This window comes from Anolis carolinensis, unplaced genomic scaffold (assembly GCF_035594765.1).
Source record: "Anolis carolinensis isolate JA03-04 unplaced genomic scaffold, rAnoCar3.1.pri scaffold_10, whole genome shotgun sequence".
Taxonomy (NCBI): Eukaryota; Metazoa; Chordata; class Lepidosauria; order Squamata; family Dactyloidae; genus Anolis; species Anolis carolinensis.
The window spans coordinates 4,834,576-4,855,527 of NW_026943821.1; the positions used below are offsets into that span (position 1 = coordinate 4,834,576).

The window sequence follows — 20,952 nt, forward strand, 5'->3', positions numbered from 1 at the left end:
CTATGGTTCTAAAATATGTGAGTGCAGATAGATGATATAGGTTGGATGAACATCTGCTGGGAGGGTTTTGACTGTGTCTTTCCTTATGGTGGAAAGGGGTTGGGCAGAACGACTATCCAGCCTCTGTTGAATCATAGGATTGGAAAGGACTCTTAGGATTTTATGATTCAACGGAGGCTGGATGGTTCTGTCAAGATGGCCTTTGGGGGTCTCTTCTAACTCTAGGATTCTGTGATCCAACAGAGGATGGATGGCCATCTGTCGGGGGGATCAGATTGTGCTTCCCTGCGTGGCAAAAGGGGGTTGGACTAGGTGGTCCTTGGGGGTCCCTTCCAAGTCTAGGATTCTATGAATGCTGACTGTCATTGGGTCGTCCGCCACCACCTGCCCTTGACATACCAGCCTCATGCTGACCAGTCTCCGTCGGAAGCGGAAGACTCTGCGGAAGACCTCCTGGCAGAAGCAGCTCAGGTCCTGCAGCTCCTCTTCCAGGATCTCAGCATCTTCCGGGTGGCTCTTCTGGATCAGGCGCTCCCCGTGCACCAGCAAGTGGTCCACGCGCTCCGCATTGGCCTGCACATCCTCTTGGAAAGCCTAACATAGTCACAGTAAAGGTTTCCCCCTGACGTTAAGTCTAGCCGTGTCCAACTCTGGCTGCTGGTGCTCATTTCTAAGCCAAAGAACCGGCGTTGTCCGTAGACACCTCCAAGGTCTCATGGCTATGGGCATGACTGCATGGAGCGCTGTTACCTCCCCTATTGATCTACTCACATTGGCATGTTTTCAAACTGCTAGGTTGGCAGAAGCTGGAGCTAACAGCGGGAGCTCACTCCGCTTCCGGGATTTGAACCTGCGACCTTTCGGTCTGCAAGTTCAGCAGCTCAGCGCTTTAACACGCTTCGCCACTGGCGCTCCTATTATTATTATTATTATTATTATTATTATTATTATTATTATGGAAAGGTGGGCTGGCCCTCTGCCAGGAGGGCTTTGATGGTGTCTTCCTGCTTTAAAAAGGGAGCTGGACTAGATGTCCCTCTTTGGGGGTCCCTTCCAACTCTTAGGATTCAGTGATCCTATATAGTGTTATTTCTCCCCATGAAACTTCAGATGTCTATGAGGGTCGATGGCCCTCCGTCGGGAGGGCTTTGATTGTATCTTCCTGCCTGGCGGAAGGGGGTTGGACAGGATGGCCTCTGGGGTCCCTTTCCAATACTATGATGCTACGATTTTTGCTTCAAAGAAGCCGGAAAAGGTTAACATTTCCCATTTTTGCAGGGAAAAGACAGGATAGAAGTGGATTGCACACAAAAAAAACAACAGCTGCGTAAAAAGCTCTAGATTTGCACATCGTGATCGGCAGAAATGATCGAGCAACGCCTCTGCATAGAACCTTCCAGGTGTCGGAAAACAAGCCGCTCAATAAGCAGGATCCGTGTGTGGTCCACCCAAAACACAACGTTCCTACAGATATGATCTCCTTTTTTTTGGAAAAAAACCCAAAGGCGAAAAGGCGGAGGAGGATAACAACAAGCTTTCTCAGAAGCGACAGATTGATTCGTGTTTTGCAAAGTCCACCAATCTATATATATAAAAATGTAATGTACATTTTCCCCATGGAGTAAACAACAATACCACTGAACCAAAGCACACAAAATTTGGCCACAAAAGACATAGCCACCCAATCTATGTCTTTCAATAAAAAAAAACTAAAAAAAATAAAGTCCAAATTACAGAGGACGAGGAAGAGCCGTTCTCCCCCCTGGCTGCCAGTCAGAAAGGTAGGCTCTGCCTCCTTTATTTCCCATACCACCACAGCAACATATGGCCGGGCACTGCAAGTGTAATGGACCTTGATTCTGGAAGTTGCAGTCCACCTGCATCCAGTGATACTGTGACCACCACTGACAATGGACCGAGACCAAACTTCTTACAGAGAAGCCCCATGACCAACTGAACATACTTCAGGGGTTTAGGGGAATGGACCTTGATTTTCGGAGTTGTAGTTCACCCTTATCCAGAAAGCACTGAATCCAGCTGACATCAGATCTAGACCAAACTTGGCACGCAGACCCAACATGGCCAACTGTGCCATGGTTTCGGGGTGATTGCCCTCGGATCTGAGAGTTATAGTTCACCCTTATCCAGAGATTGCTGAACCCAGCCGACGGCGGATCTGAATCAAACTTGGCACGCAGATCCAACATGGTCAACTGAGAATACTGGCAGGGTTTGGGGGTGACTGCCCTGGGAATCTAGAAGTTGTAGTTTTCCCTTATCAAGAGAGCACTGAACACAGCCAACAACTGATCTGGACCAAACTTCAGTGATATTACCTCACATCCCAAAACAAACAATACCTTCTTCTAATAATCCCGGCACCGACCAGTCCCCAAGCTAGTAGGGAATAAAAGATAAAAATATAATATGGGCACTCATATGAGTATTTAGTTATTCTCAGGAAGATCATACTTTACCAAAGGTTATGATTGTGACGGCGCGAGTGGTGCCATCTATATGTGGATCTGTAAGCTGCAAGATTTGAATTGTATCATGCCTGATTTTGCCTTTTTACCCTGTAAATGTAGTTGGACTGATTGGTTATTTATAGCTGTCAATCAATGTTGTTTGCACCAGTTACATTGCTCCCTCAACTCAACTGTTTGACTCCACCCTTTCCTGGAGTGGGTCAGTGTTTCCTTTTTCATTCCACCATCAAGCTTTCTACCAGATGGACGTGAGAGAGAGACTTGGCTCTAAAAGCCCTTGATTAAGTTACCTCTCTCAGCACCAATTCTGAGGTTCTTACCCTTGAGACTTATGCTTCATGTTCAGGGTCAACCTGGACGACGTTGGGGAGTCTCAAGCGCCTTCAAATCAGTTCTTTGGCATTAGAGGAAGACTGTGTCTTCAAACATAGGCCATTTGGACTGAGGCTGAGGATTGCTCCGGCATTCACAGCCATTGAGAAAGAGGGACCTGGAAAAGCTTCTCAGCTGCAAAGCTCCTTGGACTTAAGACAACCAAAGACTGTAATGTATACTTTCCTTTACCCCTTTGAAACTTCCAGCTTATTGGGATAACCTTTGGTGAACAATAAAACCAGTTTTGAGTTATCTACAGTGTTTTGGTCCTTGGGAGTTCCAGTTTCCCTAAAGGAGGGCAAGAAGCAATCCCCTGGGGAAAGATGTCACATCCATGCCTCTTTCGCTAAGAGTTATAGCCCCAGGCGCAACGGCACATTTTACCTGCAGCTGGATCATTTTTTCCAAAGATGTGCCGCCCGAAAAATGCTCCACGTCAGTAAGACGGAGGTCCAATTCCATTAGCCACAGCCGGAGGGTCTCTCGCTCCGATTCAAACTCTTCCCGTTGTTTCAGAACATGCTGAAAGAGGACAATTCAATTGTATTTCAAGCATTCATTCCACAGTGTAGATGCGTGCCAGTTGTGTGCCAGTTGTTGCTACGCAGGTCCCCTCACCTTCAGCCTCTTGGAAACGACAGCAGACCAAATCTTCAAAGCATCCCAACGCCGGTTGACGTCTTGAACCCGGGACTTGATTTCGGGGCAAAGGCCGCCTCTCTGCACCAGCCGACGGTATTGCCGGTTCAAGGCTTCCAAAGGCAACAGCTTGTCAGAGACCTGTCTTTGCAGCGCCTTGGAGGAGAAGGAATTCATTAACATAGTTTTTCACTCATGTCAATCATAGTGATGGGTTTCCTCCAGTGTGGTTCTATCACACGCTGGAGGGCATTGTTATTATTATTAGTTACCCATCTTTCTTCTAGTGATGTGCCTGATATTCGTTTCATATGTTTCATTCATTTATTCGTTTAGTATCATCCATCCGGATGCACGAAACGAAAGATGCCATTTTCGGATGAAACAAAACAAAGCATAATAATAAGCTGGGCCTGAGAGAGGTCTGCTTCCTCATGGCAGCTGGTGCATAACAATGGGCGTTAATATTAATATTAATATTAATAACAATAGATACTCTGGGACCCTAAGCTGGGCCTGAGAGAGGTCTGCTTCCCCATGGCAGCTGGTGCATAACAATGGGCATTAATAATAATATTAATATTAATAACTATAGATACTCTGGGACCCTAAGCTGGGCCTGAGAGAGGTCTGCTTCCCCATGGCAGCTGGTGCATAACAATGGGCATTAATAATAATATTAATATTAATAACTATAGATACTCTGGGACCCTAAGCTGGGCCTGAGAGAGGTCTGCTTCCCCATGGCAGCTGGTGCATAACAATGGGCATTAATAATAATATTAATATTAATAACTATAGATACTCTGGGACCCTAAGCTGGGCCTGAGAGAGGTCTGCTTCCCCATGGCAGCTGGTGCATAACAGTGGGCATTAATAATAATATTAATATTAATAACTATAGATACTCTGGGACCCTAAGCTGGGCCTGAGAGAGGTCTGCTTCCCCATGGCAGCTGGTGCATAACAATGGGCATTAATAATAATATTAATATTAATAACTATAGATACTCTGGGACCCTAAGCTGGGCCTGAGAGAGGTCTGCTTCCCCATGGCAGCTGGTGCATAACAATGGGCATTAATAATAATATTAATATTAATAACTATAGATACTCTGGGACCCTAAGCTGGGCCTGAGAGAGGTCTGCTTCCCCATGGCAGCTGGTGCATAACAATGGGCGTTAATATTAATATTAATATTAATAACAATAGATACTCTGGGACCCTAAGCTGGGCCTGAGAGAGGTCTGCTTCCCCATGGCAGCTGGTGCATAACAGTGGGCATTAATAATAATATTAATATTAATAACAATAGATACTCTGGGACCCTAAGCTGGGCCTGAGAGAGGTCTGCTTCCCCATGGCAGCTGGTGCATAACAATGGGCATTAATAATAATATTAATATTAATAACAATAGATACTCTAGGACCCTAAGCTGGGCCTGAGAGATGTCTGCTTCCTCATGGCAGCTGGTGCATAACACAAGGATGGTAAAAACATCAAAACATCTGGGCATCCCCTGGGCAACGTCCTTGCGGACAGCCAATTCTCTCGCACCAGAAGCAACTTGTAGTTTCTCAAGTCGCTCCTGACATTAAAAAAAAACAACAACAACAAATGGTTCCAACTTTATTGGATAGCACAAAAAGGTTGCTTTTGGATTGCAACTTCCAACCATATGCCCCTATGTCTGGGAATACTGGATACTATAATCCCCTCCAAACAAAAAGAAAATTTCCTTATTGGTCTCCCTTCTTGGCAACTTGAAAGAAGGACAGCAATAAAAATAAAAGTTGTCAAAATGAAAGAAAAATATAATAAGTAAAATCTAGAAAAAAACCCAAGACACACAAAAAGAAAAATAAATAAATAAATAAAAGAAAAAAAAAGAAAAATTATTGTACTTCCCATCTGTTCTTCTAGGTGATAGAATATTTTGTACTTGTTATCATTGTAAGTCCACTCCGCCATTGTATTTTTGTAAAAAGTTCCTCTTGTTCTATATAAGTTGTCAGTAATGTCCAATCTGTTTCTTTTTTTGGTTTTCCATGATGGGTTTTCAAGTACAGTAGAGTCTCACTAATCCAAGCTAAACGGGCCGGCAGAAGCTTGGATAAGCGAATATCTTGGATTATAAGGACCGATCAAGGAAAAGCCTATTAAACATCAAATTAGGTTATGATTTTACAAATTAAGCACCAAAACTTCATGTTATACAACAAATTTGACAGAAAAAGTAGTTCAATACGCAGTAATGTTATGTTGTAATTACTGTATTTATGAATTTAGCACCAAAATATCACGATATATTGGAAACATTGACTACAAAAATGGCTTGGATTATCCAGAGGCTTGGATAAGCGAGGCTTGGATTAGTGAGACTCTACTGTAATATGTCAGTGTATCCATGTTCTTTATATCCATAATCTTTAATATCCATTCTTCTTTATTTGTTATTTCTGTTGATTTCCACTTCTTTGCATATACTATTCTGGCTGCTGTTACAAAATAGTTAAATAGAATCTCTGGATTCTTGTTAACGTTCGTGGCAATCATTCCTAATAAAAAGTACTCCGGTGTCAATTGAATATTTATTTTGATGGGTTTTTTTGTATCATTTCATCGATTTTTTTTCAATACTCCTTTGCTGTTTTACATCCCCACCACATGTGGAAGAATGTGCCTACATGTTTTTCGTATTTCCAGCATTGGTCTTTTACATTCTTATAACACTTTTTTTTTTTAGATTTTACTTATTATATTTTTCTTTCATTTTGACAACTTTTATTTTTATCTCCATGGTTTTTTTTTCCTTTTCTCTTTTTCTTTCTTCGTATCACATCCCCCCCTTTTCACTTTTTTTCTACATTCACTATATGTTGTGAATGCGCCTTCGGAGACTGTGAATGATAGTGGTGGGATCAGGAGAGGAAGGAAAAACCCTCGCGAGGAGAGCTCGTTGGAGGATTTGTTTAGGAAAAGGGTCAGGGAGACTGATGGGGAGTATTCTGAGGAGGATTCATGTGGGGATCCTGACGTGGAAATGGATGCTGGGGAACAGGTGTTAACGGAGGAATTGGGCACGGACTGGGCATGGGCACCAGAGATGCTTGGGGACGAATTGGGGCCCATGGGGAAGCTTGGGTGTCTTCAGAAGCAGATCCCACTTGGTCTGCTTGGAGGAGTGAGAGAGGATCCACAGGTGTGGATAGAGTTGGGCATGGGCAGGATGATTGGGACTCTGATGAGGAATTCGGAACACCTGACCCAAGGGCATTGGCTGTGTGGAGTTCTGATTCAGATTAAGAAGTTGAGACACCTGCTCTTTGGGCGTGGATAGTTTGGAAGCCCAGGGAGACCTGGATATATTGGGGTTGTTTGGCCATTATACCTTGCGTGTGGCAAGGTGTTGCTGGGCGCCATTGGGTTTCCTGTGTGTGTTACTGAAGACTGGACTGGGACTTTGCAACGGATGTAAGTTTAATCTGGGTTATTCTACAACGGAGGGCTGGAATTGTGTGGGTTTTCCTGGACTGCACTGTTATTACTATTTTGTATTAGCTGCTGTTTGCCCTCGTTGCTTTGGCTCTCTGTGCCATTTCGTGTTGTGACCTTCTTGGATGACTTCAACCTCTCGGACCTTGGACCTTGGACCTTGGACTGGAACTTGACTTGGCTTTGCTCTTCGCTCTCAATCTGTGGCTTGACGTCGTTCTCTATTCCGTGGCTGTCTGCTGTTGCTGACTACTACCTTCACTCCTGATACCGACGCTGTCTGCTTATCCCGATTTCGGACCAGCTTGACGACGCTTTCCCGGTCTGCTCCTTTAACTCTTGGTTTGGTGCATGTTCCAGCAGCGGTTGCTGCGAACTCGCCAGCATCTCGCTGTTTCGCTGGCTTTGCTGCTCTCAACTGGGGGTTCCCTAGCTCAGTTTGGGCGTTTGTTTGTTTTGAACTCCTATTTGTACTTTTGAGTTTTGGGAAAGGTTTGTGGGCTTCAATACTACTTGCTTTAGTTCATGTCTCCGTTTTTCAGCCCATTGTGAACTTTTGGGTCAAGTTCTAGAACTTTAAGTTTAACCCGGATTATATCTCTGGCTAATATGGATTATTTGCCAGTTCTTGTTTTTTGGGGTTTTACCCGCTTGTTCTACTTAATAACACTGAAAGTTAAGTGTTTTAAGTCTTTTTAGTTGAGCTATTTTTTGGACTGTTGCTTTAATAAACTCTGTTTTGCTCTCTAATTGGCATCTGACTTTTGACACTATCGTTCTCACTCTTTTTATGTTCAAAAACACTTAATAAAAATGTTTTTTTTAAAAAAAAAGAAGAAGAAGAATGGCAAACTGTCTTTATGAAGTCATGATGTAAGCCTTCTAGCAATTCAACGGTCTTTGGCTGGGAGTCAAGAGCAATTTCAACATCTCCAAGCAAAACTTATCCCATCTTGCCATTCTTTGTTTTCCTCCCTCCAAGGTGAGCAGGGTTTCCAAGGTGGAGAATTCACCCCCAAAAAAGTGTCAATGGAAGGAGAACAAAGCCGTATTCTCTTTCTTCTTCCTAAATGCCTCGCTTGTTCGCTCGCTGTTGTTTTTGGCCCCGGAGATAAAACGACTGCGATCCCAGGCTATCAAATGCTTCTCCTTTTTTCTATCAGGAACATTTAGCAAAAGGCGACTCCAAATAGCAATAAATGACCTGCTTTGGGAAGAAGGTGGTTTCTGTAAAGGACTGTAGATGATGTTAAATAGAAGCTCTTACGTCCACCTGTGAACCAAAGTTACCCTGCAGTGTAATGACGCGCCACTCAACTTTGTAGTGCGAGTAACAGAAACTTTACTAACTTCAAAAGATCAAACAGAGCAATGATATTTACAATAGGATAAAATTCTTTTTAAAGTCCGTAAAATTGCCTCAGTGCCTTAGAAATAACAGGGCCTCAGAAAGTCGGCAGTCATCTTCTCTCCTGGCTGTTTCCAGTCAGCATACACACACTCACTCTTAGGTAAAACCTGCTCAACCCGGTTCTCCATTAGCATGGCAGAGAAAATAACCAAATTCCATGAAACTAGAACAAGAACTGAACATTTTCAGCAACTTGGTCACTTAAATTGGTCCAGGTATTCGCTCGCTCTGTGCAATAATGTTTTTACTGACTGTCATGTTTAAATTTATTGTTTATCTAATGTGGAATTTTTATTATAATGTGTATGTTATTGTCATTTTATACTTTTGATATTAATGAAGATATTGTGGCACTGAATACATGCATATATGTATGTTAACACCCTGAGTCCCTCTTGGGAGAGAGGGTGGTCTAGAAATAAATTATTATTATTATTATTATTATTCTTCGCAGGCTCACAATCAGCTTTTTGCATTTACCATATATACTCAAGTATAAGCCTAGTTTTTCAGTCCTTTTTTAAGGCTGAAAAAGCCCCCCTTGGCTCATACTCAAGTGAGGGTCCCGGTCGGCTTATATTGGGGTTGGCTTATACTCGAGTATATACATAATTTATTATTTTTTCTCTATTATTGTTATGATTACATTTATTATTTTACTCTATGTATTATTATTATTATTATTATTATTATTATTATTATTATTATTATGACATTTATTATTTTACTCTATTATTATTACATTTATTATTTTTGTGTATTTATTACTGGATGGATACGCAATCACATTTACATTGAAGAAGGTTAAGATAATGATTTAATCAGAGTTGGACAGTCTCATCTTAAATTACAGTTTTATGTAAATATTCAAAAACATTTAACCTACTGATGCCTCAATTACAACAATGTAATTTTATTATTACTGTAGAGTCTCACTTATTCAACATTCTGGATTATCCAACACATTTTTGTAGTCAGTGTTTTCAATGCATTGTAATATTTTGGTGCTAAATTCGTAAATACAGTAATTACTACATAGCATTACTGCGTATTGAACTACTTTTTCTGTCAAATTTGTTGTATAACATGATGTTTTGGTGCTTAATTTGTGAAATCATAACCTATTTTGATTAATAGGCTTTTTCTTAATCTCCTTATTATCCAACATATTCACTTATCCAATGTTCTGCCAGCCCGTTTATGTTGGATAAGTGAGACTCTACTGTATCTATTTTTATTTTTGAAAATTACCAGTAGCTGCTGCATTTCCCATCCTCGGCTTATACCGAGTCAATAAGTTTTCCCAGTTTTTTGTGGTAAAATTAGGTGCCTCGGCTTATATTCAGGTTGGCTTATACTCGAGTATATACTTTTCCAGTTAACCCATATATAACGGTGTCTTTACAAACCTCAACATGGGAAGAAGGTGGTTTCTTCTTACCTCGAACCTTTGGAGCTCTTTCTTGGAACGGGCGAAAGAGACCTGGGAAGAGGCCGGGGACGAGGCCATCGCTTCGGCTAAGCGCAGCCAGTCCCGGAATTGGAAAATCATGTCTTGGAGGGTCTTCTGGAGCTGCCATGCCTCGTCCTGCCTGGTTTGCGAGCAAGGAGTGGATCACAGAATGAAATAACCATAACCAAAGATAACTACCGGTACTCTATTGACTCAAATCTAATGCTCACCTTTTTTTGGCTAAATCGCCTTGACAAAATGAGGATGCCTGTGCATTAGATGCGGTCATCTTAGTGCTGAGCCAAAGCCAAAGCAGAAGTTGTTTTAGGAGTTCCTATTTGAGTGATGTCATCTGTAATTTACCGTATATACTCGAAGATAAGCGAGTTTTTCAGCCCTTTTTATGAGCTGAAAAAAGCCTCCCCTGGCTTATAATGGGGTCAAGGTCAAGCCGACAGTGGAGCCTGGAGGCTGATATATTTATTTCTCATCTTACCCTCCCTTATCAGTGTTTATTTTTCCAAAGCCTCCCTCGCTCTTAACCAAGGGAATGTTTTGAAAAGGGAAAGAAGCCCTTGCAAGTCAGGAAGAATATATATATATATACACACACACCCATTAACCTTATAAAAACATTTTCCCCTGAAATATTTGTTAATCTCTGCTACAGATATATAAGCATTTCCCCCTGCAAGCCTTTGCAATCCCTATGTTCCTTTACATTTATATCTATCTATATACATTAATTTTACATATGAATTTCCCCCTCATATGTTTGCAAGCCTTTGCAAATCCTATATACATATAAATATTTAGAGATTTCCATGTACAGTAGAGTCTCACTTATCCAAGCCAAACGGGCCAGCAGAAGTTTGGATAAGCAAATATCTTGGATAATAAGGAGGCATTAAGGAAAAGCCTATTAAACATCAAATTATGTTATGATTTAAGCACTAAAACATCATGTTTAACAACAAATTTGACAGAAAAAGTAGTTCAATACGCAGTAATGCTATGTAGTAATTACTGTATTTACGAATTTAGCACCAAAATATCATGATATATTGAAAACATTGACTACAAAAATGCATTGGATAATCCAGAACGTTGGATAAGCGAGGCTTGGATAAGTTAGACTCTACTGTATATACAATATATTATATTATTAGCATAGCACAATATAAGCATTATATATTACTATATTGTACTATACCACTAGACTGCAATATTATTGGTAGTATTACATGTAATATATAATATACAATTAAAATAGTGTATTATTATATTGTATTACATAATAGAATTATTGTCAATATTGTAAGTATATACAATATATTATATTATTAGTATAGCATAATATTAGTATTATATATATATATATATATATATATATATATACATACAGTAAAGTCTCACTTATCCAACATAAACGGGCCGGCAGAATGTTGGATAAGCGAATATGTTGGATAATAAGGAGAGATTAAGGAGAAGCCTATTAAACATTGAATTAGGTTATGATTTTACAAATTAAGCACCAAAACATCGTGTTATACAACAAATTTGGCAGAAAAAGTTCAATATGCAGGAATGCTACGTAGTAATTACTGTATTTACAAATTTAGCACCAAAATATCATGATGTATTGAAAACATTGACTACAAAAATGTGTTGGATAATCCAGAATGTTGGATAAGCGAATGTTGGATAAGTGGGACTCTACTGTACAATATATTATTAGCATAACACAATAAAGCATTACATTACTATCTATATATATAAAAGGGTAATGAAATTTCGGCCTAGGACAAAACAACAAAACTACACATTCCAGAAACACTAAACTTGGCAGCACAACCCCTCATCCATGCCTCTACGTTCATACAACAAAAAGGAAAGAAAAATAAAGTCCTAATTAGAGGGAGAGGAATAATTGTTTTTATCCAATTGCTGCCAGTTAGAAGGCTAAGCTCCGCCCACTGGGTCTCCTAGCAACCCACTCAGCCCAGGGGACAGGCAAAGTTAGGCCTCATTTAGGCCTCTTCCACACTGCCTATAAAATACAGATTATCTGATTTGAACTGGATTATATGGCAGTGTAGACTCAAGGCCCTTCCACACAGCTATATAACCCATTTAGAATCTTATATTATTTATTTATTTATTTACAGCATTTATATTCTGCCCTTCTCACCCCGAAGAGGACTCAGGGCAGATCACACTGCACACATAAAGGCAAACATTCAATGCCATAACATAGAACAGAGACAGAGACAAGACGCAGGCACGGGCTGGCCTCAAACTCATGACCTCTAGGTCAGAGTGATTTCTTGCAGCTGGCTTGCTTTCCAGCCTGTGCCACAGCCCGGCCTTTGAACTGGATTATCTGCTTTGCACTGGATTATCTCAACTCAACACTGCCATATAATCCACTTCAGTGTGCGTTTTATCCAGCTCTGTAGAAGGGGCCTCATACTTCGCCACAGCAACGCGTGGCCAGGCACAGCTAGTATTGTACTATATCATTATATGGTAATATTATTAGTGATATTACATTTAATATATAATATAGAATTAATATATTGTATTAGTATAATATTGTATTACATTATATTACAGTAGAGTCTCATCCAGCATTCGCTTATCCAACGTTCTGGATTATCCAAGGTATTTTTGTAGTCAATGTTTTCAAATGCGTTGGACAATCCAGAACGTTGGATAAGTGAGACTCTACTGTATATACAATATATTAGTATAGCATAATATTAGTATTATATATTATATATATATATAGTTCTAAAATTAGTGTGCCTCTTAATTTTGTCGGCATCTTAGAATAGAGAAAATATGGTAAATATCTCCATATAAATATATGATACCAAACAAGCACACATTAGTGCGCCACTTACAATTTATGGCGTCTTAGAGTAAATACGGTATATATCTCCATATAAGTATATACCCGTATATACTCGAGTATAAGCCAACCAGAATATAAGCCGAGGAACCTAATTTTACCACAAATAAACTGGGAAAACATTGATTCCAGTATAAGCCGAGGATGGTAAATTTCAGAAATAAAAATAGATACCAATAAAATTACATTAATTGAGGCATCAGTAGGTTAAATGTTTTTGAACATAAAGCTCAAATTTAAGATAAGACTGTCAAATCATTATTCTCATCTTCTTCAATGTAAATGTGCTTATGTATCCTTTTAATAATAATAGAGTAAAATAATACATGTAATAATAATAAAAAATACAGGAAAATAATACATATAATAATAAATAGAGTAAAACAATAAATGCAATAATAATAATAAGATCAGAGCGAAATAATAAATGTATTATTAATAATAATAAAAATAGAGTAAAATAAATGTAATAGTAGCAACAATAATTGAGAAAAATAATAAATGTACCATATATTCTCGAGTATAAGCTGACCCAAATATAAGCCAACCAGGACCCTCACCCGAGTATAAGCCGAGCGGGGTTTTTTTAGTCTAAAACTAGGCCGAGGCCGGGCTGTGGCACAGGCTGTTGAGCAGCTGCAATAAATCACTCTGACCATGAGGTCATGAGTTCGAGGCCAGCCCATGGCGGGGTGAGCACCCGTCAATTAAAAATAAAATATAGCCCCTGCTCGTTGCTGACCTAGCAACCCGAAAGATAGTTGCATCTATCAAGTAGGAAATAAGGTACCACTTATAAAAGTGGGGAGGCAAGTTTAACTAATTTACAACGTTGGAATGAGGAAGTGCCATCAGAGTGGATGATGAAGCAGCTACTCCCCCCTGTGGCCAGAATCGAACATCCCCTCAGGAGAAGGTTAAATTGCCTCTGCGTCTGTCTCTGTCTTGGTTCGATGTGTTTATGGGCATTGAATGTTTGCCCTGTATGTACATAATGTGATCCGCCCTGAGTCCCCTTCGGGGTGAGAAAGAAGGGCGGAATATAAATACTGTAAATAAATAAATATACTCAAATATATACAGTAATACATGAATAAGCACATACCCTGTTTCCCTGAAAATAAGACATCCCCGAAAAATAAGACCTAGTAGAAGTTTTGCTGAATTGCTAAATATAAGGCCTCCCCCGAAAGTAAGACCTAGCAACGTTTTTGTTTGGAAGCATGAACACCAGAGCATGCAGGATTGGTAAATGTACATACCAGTTGTACATGGAAATAATGGTAGTAACAAGAAATTCTTGATAGGATTCACAATTTGTCTGGTTATGCTGGTTTGTGATGACAACTACTGTACTGTAATAAATGTTCTTTTTTGTTCAACAATACATGTGCATTCATCTTCATGGAAAAATAAGACATCCCCTGAAAATAAGACCTAGCACATCTTTGGGAGCAAAAATTAATATAAGACACTGTCTTATTTTCGGGGAAACACGGTATTAGTGCATCTCTCAGAATCGATGGTGTCTTAGAATAGAGAAAATATGGCATATATCTCCATATAAATATGAAACTTCTCCCACCTGATGCGCCTTTCCACAGACGCCGTGCGCAGGTCCTGAGCATCCAATTCTGGCATCCAATGCGGCTGAGACTCCAGTGGGAGAGGTCCCTTCTGCAAGCCCACTTTCGGCATCCTTGGAGACGTCAACGGGATCCCGGATCCGCTACCTGCCTGGTTCTGGGTGCTTGCAACTTCTCCGAGGGATCACTGGGCATCCAAAGGGCATGATGCTCTTTGCAGGAATGCCTTCTGGGCCTGGGAGAACCGAAAGCAAAGCGGGTCAAAGAGCGGGTCTGTTATCGAGAGTGATACGTACAAGGAAGAACTCTAACCCGCCTTGAGGCAAACAAGCCACAGCTCCCTTTTTTCCATGCTCAGGCAGCCAAGTTCACAGCCGCTTATCTGATTCTGAGATAAAAAAAACAAACACTTGGAGGTTTATTGCCCAGGGAATGAATACCAAAGAAACCTGCTGAGCATTTTCCACATTCACCTGCTTTGCAGGAAATGGGATACACACACACACACACACATATATATACACGCACATACAAACCTTCAGGAAGACAAAAAGGAGTGGCGCACCTGAGGTCTGCAAAGAACCAAGAAAAAACAGTCCAGGGCTCATGCGCCTTTAATTAAAACAGTCCTGGACTCAATGCATCTGTAATAAAAAAATACTCTGTGGCTCCTATGTCTTTAATTAAAACAGCCCAGGGCTCCTTCCCCTTTAATTATAACAGTTCTTGGGGTTAGATATAATTAATAAAGCCATTCCAGGACTCTTACACCTTTAATTATAACTGTTCTGGGGGCATATGTAATTAATAAAGCCATCCCAGGACTCGTGCACCTTTAATTATCACTGTTCTGGGGACATCTATCTATATATATAAAAGGGTAATGGAATCACGGCACCGGACAAAACAACTAAACTAAACGCCTCACAACCTTGAAAATTGACAGCACAACCTCTCATCCACGCCTCTATGTTCATACAACAAAAAGAAAAGAAAAATTAAGTCCTAGCCACAGCAACGCGTGGCCGGGCACAGCTAGTAATTAATAAAGGTATTCCAGGACTCATGCACCTTTAATTATAATTGTTCTGGGGTCATATATAATTAATAAAGCCATTCCAGGGCTCTTGCACCTTTAATTATAACGGTTCTAGGGTCATATAAAATTAATAAAGCCATTCTAGGGCTCTTGCACCTTTAATTATAACAGTTCTGGGGTCATATATAATTAATAAAGCCATTCCAGGGCTCTTGCACCTTTAATTATAACGGTTCTAGGGTCATATAAAATTAATAAAGCCATTCCAGGGCTCTTGCACCTTTAATTATAACAGTCTGGGGTCATATATAATAAATAGAGCCATTCCAAGGCTCTTTCACCTTTAATTATAATGGTTCTAGGGTCATATAAAATTAATAAAGCCATTCCAGGGCTCTTGCACCTTTAATTATAACGGTTCTGGGGGCATATATAATTAATGAAGGCATCCCAGGACTCTTACACCTTTAATTATAACAGTTCTGGGGTCATATTATAATTAATAAAACCATTCTAGGACTCATACACCTTTAATTATAACGGTTCTGGGGGCATATATAATTAATAAAGGCATTCCAGGGCTCTTGCACCTTTAATTATAACTGTTCTGGGGTCATATATAATTAATAAAGCCATCCCAGGACTCTTACACCTTTAATTATAACGGTTCTGGGGGCATATATAATTAATAAAGCCATTCCAGGGCTCTTGCACCTTTAATTATAACTGTTCTGGGGACATATATAATTAATAAAGCCATCCCAGGACTCATGAACCTTTAATTATCATTGTTATGGGGGCATATATAATTAATAAAGCCATTCCAGGGCTCTTGCACCTTTAATTATAACAGTCTGGGGTCATATAAAATTAATAAAGCCATTCCAGGACTTGTGCACCTTTAATTATCACTGTTCTGGGGTCATATATAATTAATAAAGGTATTCCAGGACTCATGCACATTTAATTATAACTGTTCTGGGGGCATATATAATTAATAAAGCCATTCCAAGACTCATGCACCTTTAATTATAACGGTTCTGGGGGCATATATAATTAATAAAGGCATTCCAGGGCTCTTACACCTTTAAGTATAACAATCTGGGGTCATATAAAATTAATAAAGTCATTCCAGGGCTCTTGCACCTTTAATTATAACGGTTCTGGGGTCATAATTAAATTCATACTAGGATTAATGCACCTTTAATTATAACTGTTCTGGGGGCATATATAATTAATAAAGCCATCCCAGGGCTCTTGCACCTTTAATTATAACTGTTCTGGGGACATATATAATTAATAAAGCCATCCCAGGACTCATGAACCTTTAATTATCATTGTTATGGGGGCATATATAATTAATAAAGCCATTCCAGGGCTCTTGCACCTTTAATTATAACAGTCTGGGGTCATATAAAATTAATAAAGCCATTCCAGGACTTGTGCACCTTTAATTATCACTGTTCTGGGGTCATATATAATTAATAAAGGTATTCCAGGACTCATGCACATTTAATTATAACTGTTCTGGGGGCATATATAATTAATAAAGCCATTCCAAGACTCATGCACCTTTAATTATAACGGTTCTGGGGGCATATATAATTAATAAAGGCATTCCAGGGCTCTTACACCTTTAAGTATAACAATCTGGGGTCATATAAAATTAATAAAGTCATTCCAGGGCTCTTGCACCTTTAATTATAACGGTTCTGGGGTCATAATTAAATTCATACTAGGATTAATGCACCTTTAATTATAACTGTTCTGGGGGCATATATAATTAATAAAGCCATCCCAGGGCTCTTGCACCTTTAATTATAACAGTTCTGGGGGCATATACAGTAGAGTCTCACTTATCCAACATAAACGGGCCGGCAGAATGTTGGATAAGTGAATATGTTGGATAATAAGGAGGCATTAAGGAAAAGCCTATTAAACATCAAATTAGGTTATGATTTTACAAATGAAGCACCAAAACATCATGTTAGACAACAAATTTGGCAGAAAAAGTAGTTCAATACGCAGTAATGCTATGTAGTAATTACTGTATTTACAAATTTAGCACCAAAATATCACGACATATTGAAAACATTGACTACAAAAATGCGTTGGATAATCCAGAACGTTGGATAAGTGAGTGTTGGATAAGTGAGACTCTACTGTATAATTAATAAAACCATCTCAGGACTCATACACCTTTAATTATAATGGTTCTGGGGGCATATATAATTAATAAAAGCATACTAGGACTCATGCACTGTTAATTATCACTGTTCTAGGGGCATATATAATTAATAAAGCCATCCCAGGGCTCTTGCACCTTTAATTATAATGGTTCTGGGGGCATATATAATTAATAAAGGCATCCCAGGATTCCTGTACCTTTAATTATAACAGTTCTCAGGTCATACACATGAATATATATAATATTAATATTAATAATAATATTATGTTGTAATACAATGTAATAATAATTATAATTCACTATTATAATTGTATATTTATATTACAAGCAATATTACTAATAATATTGCAATGTAGTTGTATAATATAATATATTGTATGTATATATACTTGTAAACCGCCCTGAGTCCCCTTCGGGGTGAGAAGGGCGGTATATAAATGTCGCTAATAATAATAATAATAATAATAATAATAATAATAATAATAATAATAACAACAAATAACAAATGCAATTAAGGCCAAGATTGAAAAATCAGCTGATGACCCAAAATGCAGACTGTGCAAGGAAACCGACGAAACCATTGATCATATCCTCAGCTGCTGTAAGAAAATCGCACAGACAGACTACAAACAGAGGCACAACTATGTGGCCCAAATGATTAATTGGAACTTATGCCTCAAGTACCACCTCGCAGCAGCAAAGAACTGGTGGGATCACAAACCTGCAAAGGTTGTGGAAAATGAACATGCAAAGATATTGTGGGACTTCCGAATTCAGACTGACAAAGTTCTGGAACACAACACACCAGACATCACAGTTGTGGAAAAGAACAAGGTTTGGATCATTGATGTTGCCATCCCAGGTGACAGTCGCATAGATGAAAAACAACAGGAAAAACTCAGCCGCTATCAGGACCTCAAGATTGAACTTCAAAGACTCTGGCAGAAACCAGTACAGGTGGTCCCGGTGGTGATGGGCACACTGGGTGCTGTGCCAAAAGATCTCAGCCGGCATTTGGAAACAATAGACATTGACAAAATCACCATCTGCCAACTGCAAAAGGCCACCCTACTGGGATCTGCACGCATCATCAGAAAATACATCACACAGTCCTAGACACTTGGGAAGTGTTCGACTTGTGGTTTTGCGAAACGAAATCCAGCATATCTATCTTGTTTGCTGTGCCATACAACGTCGTTGTGTTGATAATAATAATAATAAGTCATTAATAAAGCCATTTTGGGACTCGTGCACCTTTAATTAAAACAATCCAGGACTCAATGAAAACGTTGCAGGGTTCGTGCTCCTTTAAATTGTGCAGAAGGCAATTAATACCTGTTGAAACACCTTTTCTACCTGGTATTTAAAGGGACTGCAACCTTATCCAGGGTTTCGGCAACCCTATAAGAAGCCCTCAAAGTACAGTTTGGTGAAATGACTGGTTTTGGGCTGCATTTATCCTGATGCATTCATTCAAATGCGGACTCCAAAACCCATGTGCCAAGGCGACAAAACAAATACATATAAATCCCCGTCCCAAATCGGGGACAAAAGAAAGGAAATCCGATTTTTCCCTTTCGGTTTTCTGCTGTTTCCAGTAACCAATGCCACACACAACAAACAAAGCGAATGAATGTCTCATTCAAAAGGGAAAAGGCCCGAAAGGATATTGTCACAAGAGAAGGGATTTATGGAGATTATCAAAAAAAGACATTGCATTGGAACACAAAATCTTTTATTGCCAAAGGAAGCAAAATAATAATAATAAAGAGGGCATTCTTGCCACCTTTTTCTGCAATTGTCACTCGATCCCTTAATTTCTAGCGTTGCAAGGCCCTAAAAATAATTCTGCAAATCTCCCATTTGCTGCGTTTGCATCCCTTGGATCCTTTTCTTCCAAGATGACTCCAAATCGGCATTTCGGAAAGCTCAGCGGATATTTGAATGTATTTAATTCTACATAGGAGAGGCAAAAAATCGTATTTAGGTCAATGCGTTTATTTCGCCAACACGCAATTCCAGGGCTCGAAAGCTTCCCGTCTCAATGAGATAAGACATCTAGCAACATATAACAAAGTCACCAAGGCAAGAAAAGTTGAAAAGGGGGGACTCCGAGCATGTGCAGAGTGCTTTTTGCCTCCCTTGGTTTGCCCTCCTCATAAAGTTGAAGCTGCAGATAGAGCTGAGCACGGCCTCTGAGCATGTACAGAGTGCTTTTTGCCTCCCTTGGTTTGCTCTCCTCATAAAGTTGAAGCTGCAGATAGATCTGAGCACGGCCTCTGAGCATGTACAGAGTGCTTTTTGCCTCCCTTGGTTTGCTCTCCTCATAAAGTTGAAGCTGCAGATAGATCTGAGCACGGCCTCTGAGCATGTACAGAGTGCTTTTTGCCTCCCTTGGTTTGCTCTAATCATAAAGTTGAAGCTGCAGATAGATCTGAGCAGGGCCTCTGAGCATGTGCAGAGTGCTTTTTGCCTCCCTTGGTTTGCCCTCCTCATAAAGTTGAAGCTGCAAATAGATCTGAGCATGGCTTCTGAGCATGTGCAGAGTGCTTTTAATCTCCTTCCCATGAAACCAGTTTTGCCTTCTCCATAAAAGCACTCTGCACATGCTCAGAGGGCCTAAGAGGCAGGAGTTGCAAATTGGAGCTGCAAATGGGTTTGAGCAGGGCTTCTGAGCATGTGCAGAGTGCTTTGCATCTCCTTCCCACGAAACCACTTGGGCTTCAGAGTCAGAACATCAACTCAAAGCTTCTAGACAGGTTTGAAGAGGGCCTCTGAGCATGCGCAGAGTGCTTTTCATCTCGTTTCCCATGCAACCAGAGCTTGCCGGCCCCATAAGCCTGGAATTTAAGGTTTCCAAAGTAAGTCTGCATATAGACCCACAAAGTATCTCTGTGCATGTGCAGAGTGCTTTTCATCTCACTCCCACTAAACCAGTTGGCCTTCCTCATTAAAAAAAGGACTCTGCACATGCTCAGAGAGCCTAAGAGGCAGGAGTTCCAGGTTGGAGCTGCACACAGGTCTGAGCGAGGCTTGTGAGCATGTGCAGAGTGCCTTGCATCTCATTCCCACAAAACCAGTTGGGTTTCAGAGTCACAACATCAACTCAAAGATTAGATAGGCTTGAGCAGGGCCTCTGAGCATGTGCAGAGTGTTCTTCACCTCGCTTCCCATGCAACCAGAGCTTGCCGGCCCCCTAAGCCTGGAATTTAAGGCTTCCAAAGTGAGCATGTGCAGAGTGTTATTCATCCCATTCCCACAAAACTAGTTTTGCCTTCTCCATAAAAAGAGCACTCTGCACATGCTCAGAGGGCCTAAGAGGCAGCAGTTCCAAGCTGGAGCTGCAGCTGGGTTGGAGCAA

The 20,952-nt window shown here is 40.1% G+C and overlaps 1 protein-coding gene across 2 annotated transcripts in view; it reads right to left on the minus strand.

Moving 5' to 3' along the window:
- Positions 1–20,952, minus strand: part of syne4 (spectrin repeat containing nuclear envelope family member 4) — a 53,765-nt gene that overhangs the window by 26,732 nt on the left and 6,081 nt on the right. For both annotated transcript variants that reach the window (XM_062962426.1, XM_062962425.1), the window contains exons 2-6: positions 14,364–14,599; positions 9,853–10,003; positions 3,483–3,659; positions 3,249–3,386; positions 400–594 (exon numbers count right to left, since the gene is read on the minus strand). In XM_062962426.1, coding sequence (XP_062818496.1) covers positions 400–594; positions 3,249–3,386; positions 3,483–3,659; positions 9,853–10,003; positions 14,364–14,476 — 774 coding nt within the window. In that variant the 5' untranslated portion in view covers positions 14,477–14,599. The remainder of the gene's footprint in view (positions 1–399; positions 595–3,248; positions 3,387–3,482; positions 3,660–9,852; positions 10,004–14,363; positions 14,600–20,952) is intronic.